Raw genomic sequence first — 8,107 nt, 5'->3', positions numbered from 1 at the left:
GAAATAGTCAAGTGTTAATATGCCATACTTTTGTAGATTTATAGCACTTTGAAGTTTTTTTTTCTGAGCAGGGTGATGTAACTTGAACTTTTATTATAAAGTGCTACATCTTTCACGTTGTCTCCATGTGCCCTTTCCTGGAAGTTTAAGTTTATGATCCTTTACTTTAAGTGCTCAAATCTTGTGCTTATGTGGAATACAAACCATCTCCACAAGCTACTAGAGTCTAGACGCAGGCTTTAGTATGCTACTGCATGTTCATGGCTAGATTGCCATTTGTAATGTCAAGCCTGAATTTTTATCAAGTTATTTATAGTTTCACCTGCAGTCTCAAAAACAGTTTTGCAAATTACAGGTTGCTAATGGGTATGTCGAGCCCTACAGAAGATATTGATGGTGAAGTCCTACATTTGGTCCTAATGGTTATAATTCTACAGAGTAGTAGTGAGCCAGTAGTTGAACGCTAATGTCCGTCATTCCAGAAGCGGGCAGGTCGGCCAGCCCGTGGTTCGCCCTCCCGTCATCCCGTGGACTGTCCGCAGTGTGGGAAAACATTCAGCTCATCTAGTTCCCTCGCCAAGCACAGGTCCACGCATAGTGAGGAACGCAAGTATGTCTGCCAGATCTGTGGCAAGGCCTTCAAGAGACAAGACCACTTGTAAGTATTGATCTTAGATCAACTAACATGATTTTTTTTTGTCAGGAGAACAAAGTCATATCTTGCGGATCTTGCACATAGAGTGATCATCTGTTTTTTTGTTGTTGAAATTTTATTTAATCCTAAGCATGTATAAATGTCCAAGGACAACATAGACGTAAAAAGAAAACATCATAAATAGTGTGTAATAAGACTGTAGAGTCAGTTTCCAAACTTTTTGTTAGACTTTTGAGATGAGTTGTCAATTCATAACATGCAAATCAGCTGTATGTACCATTTTGAGTAATTCTGCTTTTTTAAATGGGAAACAGATGCAGCCACTGTAATATTATCTCATATATATTTTTGTATTCCAACATGGTACAGACCATCTTGTAAAATACTTTCTTAAGTCCCGTTTGCAAGTGGCAAAATTAGTACTTTTCTAGACCTAGACGTTGGCTTTCCTTAGTCAAGTAACAAATAGAGGTTGTTCAACCTTGTATTGTCAATTGTTGGGTTGATTCATGGTACCATTTTGTGGTGATGAATGTGCCCCTGTGCTTGTACGTGCCTTGCATACGTTCCATGTATACTGCATAAAAACAGCTCAAAGCTACATTAAGTATTCTTCGCATACAAATTATGTCTGATTCAATTAGAAGGATGAAAGGAACATGGTAATGTTGGCTCATCTCCCGGCAAGCATATTGTACATGTATATCACATTAGTCATTGTGGTATACAGAATACGAATGGTTTATTTTAATAAAAACAAGTAATGTTGTCTCAAACATGGAAGCCAAAACGGCTGAATTGTGCAGGACATTACATAGAAAAAATGTAGAAGTCTGTAAGTTGTTCTAAGAAATGTAAGAGATGAGAAAAGTTGAGAGTTGTGGCAAAGCTGTATTGATTATACTGTGGAAGATTGTTAGATGTTTTTAATGCTATCTGCTATTATATTTTAAACCTTTGTAAAGAGTCTATAACAGTTGTATTGAACCAGTATAATTTCTCCTCATACAGAAATGGCCACATTAACACCCATCGTGAGAGGAAGCCGTTCCCATGCATGGTTCCAGGCTGTGACAAGAGCTACTGTGACACCCGCTCCCTCCGCCGGCACTTTGAGCTGCACCACAGCGAGCTGGGGCCCTTCTACCTGCCCTCCCCTCCGTCTCCCCAGCAGGCCATGACTGCCATGACCAGGGGAGTGCCTCCTGCTGCCAGTTCCATGCCTCCCCCATCCACCAGCCGAGACCCTCAGCCCTCCTACAGCCAGGCAGGAGAGGTGGCGTCGCCCAGCACTGAGATATCGGTACCCAGACCTCCTGAAGAGGCTGCAGTGACAAGCAGCCAGGCTCAGCAGAGATCTCACGGAGAGGCAATGCAGTCTCTTGCCCAGTTTGCAAGGAGAGCACAGCAGCAGCAGCCGCAGCCGCAGCCTCCGGTGTACCAGGAACGTCCCCCGCAGCCGGGAGCTCCGTACAGCGGCTGGGCCCTGCAAGACCAACCCACCAGCGGGACTCAGCCACGATACACTGTCAACTTGGACAGTTTCTTTGCTTCCCAGCTGGTAGCAGCAGCCAACGGTGGCTCCACACAAATGGTTCTCCCTCAGCAAGTGTTCTCGCAGGCACCACCGGCATATATGCCACCTACAAGCCAAGCTACAAGCCACACACAGATGGCACAGGCACAGATAACACAGGCAGCAAACCAAGCTCACAGGGTTCAGGGTGTGAGCCAGGCACAGGTGGTTCAAGGTGCAAACCAGGTGCAGATGATCCAGGCTGCAAACCAGGCGCAAATGGCTCGAGGAGCAAACCAGACCCATGCAGTTCAGTCAGGAATGCAAATACAGATGTCTCAAGCCACAGACCAGGCACAAATGCAGATGGGTCAAGCAGCAAACCAGAGGCAGATGGCCCAAGCCGTGAGCCAAGCACAGATGGCTCAGGCTACAACAGAGGTGCAGTTGGGTCAAGTTGCAAACCAGGCACATATTTCGCAGGTAGAACATCGGATCACTCCATCTGTAAGCCAGGCACAGATGGCTCACATTGCCAACCAGATGCAAGTGTCCCAGACTGTTGGTCAGCCACAGATAAAGCAGGAGTTAGGTGTGCAGGCTACATCTCAACTGCAGTATAATCAGGCAGCAAACAATGCACAGGTGGCCCAAAGACTTGCCCAGGCACAAGCAAAGGCTTTAGATGACAAAAGACAGGTCCCAGCACCACCACCTGTGGGATTCAGCGCAACACAAGGGGGCCCCTGGCAACAGGTAAGATAGATCATCATAGAAAGCTTGCTAACCTGACGCTAACAACCTCTAATGCCGAAGCATTGTCTTGTTTTGGTGTAGCACTTTTCTTTTGTGAAATATAGGCTAAGGGTAAATAAGGACGGTTGTCATATCTCCATTAGACAGCCCAATCCTGGTTTGTGATTTGATTACATTTTTCTTGCAGTCTTTTCCGTACGAACTTCAAGCCTTGCTGACAAGTAACCATAGTCAGTGGTCGAGGGTATGTGAAAAACTCATTCTACTACTGACCATCCGTTTCCAATCACAGCTGAGCGTATTACCAGACGGTATATTCTTGATCGCAGGTACAGCCTGATTGCTGTATCTGGTGCTGTATTATGACTTGATACTTTGTTGATTGTTGATATGATTGTTATGTGTATTGTCGCAATATTGTTGTTCCAGATCAATGCAGCTTATCAGTGATTGTGGAGAGGAAAATTTATGATGTGAATTACCATTCTGCTATGTTTGAAATCACAGTAATTCTGATTTTAAAATAATGATTGAAATTATGAAGCTATGATCCTGATTTCAATGTCTACAGAAGCTGATATGTTACTTACAATTTTACAGCAAGCCCCTGTCCCGGGAAGTAAGACGACTCTCCCAGCCCAGACGACTGCTGCGCCCCAGAAGCCTGTGGAGTGCCAGACCTGTGGTCGTCAGTTCCGCAGCCTCCCAGCCCTCAACGGACACATGAGACTTCATGGGGGTTATGAGAAGAATAAGGTGAGCAGAAACAAAATAGATAGAGGTTGTACATTTTGTGCCTCCAGTGTTTCTTCTCTCTTTTACATCATTATAGAATTTGGATGATAGCATGGTTCAATTTTAGATATGAAATGGTTTTGATGTAGAATTCTCATGTGTAACTCTGCTTCAGACGTATATCTTCAAAACTTGCTTAGGTCAGAATGATTAGATAGATTGCCAGGTTTCTTAAGTAGCCAGACGTAAACTTGGGTTTACTTTGTCCTTTCCAATATCAGAAGAAAGATGCCTCCTCAGAAAGTCTGGCTGCACTGACCCAGACTGTGGCAGCTATTGGGAACGAGGAGCGAGGAACCCCTGAGCAGCTGCCTGAGTCTGCCCACCCTGTGCTGCAGTCCCTGGTGATGGGGACAGCTACTGTAGCATCCCTGGCAGCCGGTCATTCAGCATCCAATCCAGCTCTGCTACATCACGGAGCTGGGGGAAACGAATCAGGAGCTGTCCTGTCAGACTATCTGTATCCGTCAAAGGAATCAAAACCAACCGTTAAGACTGAGATACGTTTGCCCGAGACGACCACTCATCTACCTGGCAGCTACTCGGCCCTGAAACGGCAACACCATGTGGGCTCACAGAGAGGAGGAAGTAGCCAGTCAGACAGTGACGGGCCACCGGAGTTGGAAAGAATGGACTTTCCAAACTACGAGGCGAGCATTGTGAGACAGCAACCACAATTGTCTCCCGTCACGTCCTCTACAGATTCTACAAAGGAAATAGCAAATGTGGTTGCCTCACTGCTAGCTCAAGACTATTCGAATCAAGGCAGCTATACCACTGTTGGCCCTTCTGCACTACAGCAACAGTCCCACAGCTCCAGCTCAGTTAGTTTCTCCCTACCCTTTACTTCTGCAGGACTTGCGGTTCCTGCAGGTGCAGCCACCAGCTACTCCAGTGAAGCTAGTACGATTATATATTCTGCCCAACCCGTCGTCAGAAGCCAGGCGTCTTCCACAGGAGAAGTGTGGAGAACGCCTGTCATATCAGTGTCTCCTGTTCTGCCCAAGAAGGCAAAGTCTGAAGCAGACACTATGAGTCCTCAGGCTCCCGAGTCCTCCGCACCACCAGTGCCCCGCAAACGAAAACCTCCAGCGTTAAACATTCCGGACAGTGTGAACGCCCACGTCGCTGTGGGACCCATCGTGTACCAGTCGCACATGAGGTCGCCTCGCGCCCTGAACGGGGACTTCATCTTCACCCAGGCACAGGGGGCAGAGCCCCCATACACGCCCCCGCCCATGCTGAGCCCCATCCGGGTCGGGTCGGGCCTGTACTTCAGCACGTTCTGCAAGAACGAGAACGAGAAGTTGCTGACTCCTGTGCCCAGACAACCCTCCACACCCTTCCTGAGTCCCAGTCCTAACTTACTCTTCAGCAGACAATGTGAGTAGCACCTTCTCATCATGCTCTTTTGTGTCTGTCTTTTCATTGATGAGAACTTCCTTGCCTACAGTAGAACACACAAACTTAAGGTGGATCATGTACTATTGTAGGGAGCTGGCAGGACGCAGGGGTCAGGCCAAAGGTCAACGTTGGGCCCAACTTCCAGGCAGATTCCAGGCAGATCCCAGAATGCAATAGTAAGTAAATACTGCTTGCGACCAATCATCAATTTGGTTATGACGTATTGTATTTCAATACTGCCAAGTTGTTCTTGCTATACCAGAGCCCACCTGTTAATTGTTTAACTGTTATCCACAAACATGTCAGTCTTAACATATACATGTATATGATAGAAGTCAGTCCTCCTTTGCCAATATGAAATTAAATAAAAGTGCAAAGTTTTATATATCTTTAGGCAACTATTGGAACCCCTTAGCATTTACACAATGTTGTTATCATTCAGAAAACAAAGCAGATGCTCTAAAGGAAGAAGAGAAAGCTGAGCTGGTGTTCCACCCGGAATGTGTGGAGAAATTGACTGATAAGGAAGGTAGGTGTCACCAGAATAAATTTGCTTAAAAAAGAAGAATCATATCATAGTTTGATTTTGTCATCTTTTATGTTTAGAATGTGGCCATTATTGTATATTGTACCTGTTGCAACCTGTTTTAATTACCGTATATGCAGCGTATACTGGGTCTTTCAAGGATGATAGTTAAGACAAGTCTGAATGTTCTCATCTGTATTGTTCTTGTACAACTCATGTAAAGAGATGCTTATGTCTTTGTTGAAGTGCAATTGTTCACAATCCAACAAACTTTCTAAGTTGTGGTCTCCCTTCTCCCTACTAGTGAGAGCATACTTGGAAACAGCTTGTTCTAAAGTCGCCCCCCTGGGAGGGCGGAACAAGGAGTATGCCTTCCACCTGTTGTACAGGTGTAACGGGGACATCATGGTGAGTCCACAGGAACCAGATTTATTCAAATAAAGATTTTTGCTGCAGATTATAAGCCATGGTTATACAAAACTTGGATATGTTTTTTAATGCTTTTTACTTTATATATGAAATTTCTCAAAGTAAGCTACTTGGTCCCTAATGTACTTTGATCTGTGCATGCTTTTAGTAATTCTGACTCTTTCCCATCCAGACGGCAGTGCCTAAACTGATGACAAAACCAGCCTTGCTTCCCAAGGATTCTTTCATGCAGACATATCACTATTCAGGTACTTAAATGAGTCATTTCTGTGATAAGGACATTTTGGGGTACCATCCTTTTTTCAAGTCAAAGAATTTCCTCCAATGTCATTTGTATTTTATTTGTTTTATTTTATGTTATTTGTTAATAAACAATCATAGCTACATGTAGTTCCAATTGATGCAGACATCCTTCCATGTCTAGTCTACATAACATAAACTATTCACATATCAGGTTCGACTAGATGGAACAAGAAGGACAAGGCCAACTTTGAGGAGGCCATCAAGCAGTATGGGAAGAGCTTCAGTGACTTCAAAGAATTTGTAAGTTTTCTTCCTCATTTTTTATTCAACTGCCATGGTGTGTTTACAATTATGCTTGATTGCAGAAGGTAGAATGTTCCTGCACTTATTATAGTATTAATCCAAACACAACATATTCTATATTGGTGTATGTTAAAATACTAAGCTCCTTGACATCCAACCAGTACTAGAACCAACCTAACAACATAACTCAATCAAGCTACAAATCTATCATTCTTCTGGTCCATATCTGCTTTGACGGAAAAGCGTTAAATGTGGTTGTGTACGTTTTGTATATTTCTGCAGCTCCCAAACAAGACTGTTGATCAGTGTGTGGAGTTCTACTATCGCTGGAAGCACACGACGGGGAAGAAAGACAAAGTCATCCTGGGACGGACTCGGCTGCAGGCCAGGCGGGCGGAGGAAGCACAGTGGGGGGTAAGTCTGTCCCTCGCTTTCTCTCAAAGTCTTTGGTTAGTACTTAGCAACTTTACCTCAGGAGCCAGTTCAAAATCTTCTGGAAAAGCACTGTGTCAGGAAGGAAAATGGTAAGGTGAGTAGTGCATTGAAGGTTGTATTGTAGATAGTAATAGTAGGGGAGATAGTAGGGGATATGTAGATAGGGGAGTAGGTAAAGCAATTTGTGAGTTGCAATATTGATGTCTTATAGAGTACTAGCCCAACTTGCAGTTAGGGAGTCTACCCTCAGATTGTTGAATGACCAAAATGTTCCACAATCAATTTTAGATATACAATCATGTATTTTGAAAAATGCACCAAGTGTAGTGGGTAGATCTATTGTTCTTTTGAAGAGTTTTGAAGGTACTTTGTTCTCTCCCCATAGCGATCAATATCCTTTGACTCAGAAGTGGAGACTCCTAGAACCATCTTACCACAGTTTGTCAGCCCTGACAGCAGCTTTGTCAAACCCTCGTCACCCACTCCTGAACCCAGCCACGTCTTCTGCTGCACAATTGAAGGATGTAATGCGGTAAGTTTCAGGGCTTTGCTCTTCGCACAATTTATCATCATGGCATATATTTTTTAAAAGGGAGTGCAAAGCCAACCATATTTTTATTTGTATTTATGGGGTAAGGGTATAAGATTTGGAATGTGTCAGAAAGAAGCATTAGCACAATGTGAAGCCTTCATTTATTCCTCTTTTATATTTTTATGACATGTATAACTCTACCATGATATAAGATTTATTCTTCTGTACTGTAAAGATATTATAGTCCATATCCTAAACCTTTTGAATATACTTGAAGAATTTGCAGAAAAGGTGATCTCCTGCCTTAAGGCACTGGTAATATTTTCTGTACATAATAAGTTCTTTTGTAGGATGTTATGTTTTCTGACCTGAATGCTGTTGGCTTGTCTTCAGACTTTCCCTACAAGACAAGGGCTTAATGGCCACACAAGAGTCCATGGTGGCACCGGCAATAATAATACAAACAGCAAAGAGAAACAGACAAACCTGACAACGGCAAGAAGAAGAGAAAGA

The 8,107-nt window shown here is 43.9% G+C and overlaps 1 protein-coding gene across 1 annotated transcript in view; it reads left to right on the top strand.

Moving 5' to 3' along the window:
* Positions 1 to 486: 486 nt before the first annotated feature.
* LOC109472149 overlaps positions 487 to 8,107 on the top strand; it is an 8,578-nt gene continuing 957 nt past the window's right edge. Inside the window, exons 1-13 of the mRNA XM_019771723.1 lie at positions 487 to 658; positions 1,667 to 2,927; positions 3,115 to 3,171; positions 3,528 to 3,683; positions 3,944 to 5,105; positions 5,216 to 5,302; positions 5,569 to 5,655; positions 5,957 to 6,060; positions 6,254 to 6,329; positions 6,536 to 6,624; positions 6,910 to 7,041; positions 7,448 to 7,594; positions 7,988 to 8,089. Of these exons, the coding sequence (XP_019627282.1) occupies positions 1,713 to 2,927; positions 3,115 to 3,171; positions 3,528 to 3,683; positions 3,944 to 5,105; positions 5,216 to 5,302; positions 5,569 to 5,655; positions 5,957 to 6,060; positions 6,254 to 6,329; positions 6,536 to 6,624; positions 6,910 to 7,041; positions 7,448 to 7,594; positions 7,988 to 8,089 (3,414 nt within the window). The 5' untranslated portion in view covers positions 487 to 658; positions 1,667 to 1,712. The remainder of the gene's footprint in view (positions 659 to 1,666; positions 2,928 to 3,114; positions 3,172 to 3,527; positions 3,684 to 3,943; positions 5,106 to 5,215; positions 5,303 to 5,568; positions 5,656 to 5,956; positions 6,061 to 6,253; positions 6,330 to 6,535; positions 6,625 to 6,909; positions 7,042 to 7,447; positions 7,595 to 7,987; positions 8,090 to 8,107) is intronic.

This window comes from Branchiostoma belcheri, unplaced genomic scaffold (assembly GCF_001625305.1).
Source record: "Branchiostoma belcheri isolate BF01 breed outbred unplaced genomic scaffold, Haploidv18h27 scaffold27, whole genome shotgun sequence".
Taxonomy (NCBI): Eukaryota; Metazoa; Chordata; class Leptocardii; order Amphioxiformes; family Branchiostomatidae; genus Branchiostoma; species Branchiostoma belcheri.
Note: the sequence above shows the minus strand (reverse complement) of the source record. Positions and strands in the feature narration are given on the sequence as shown.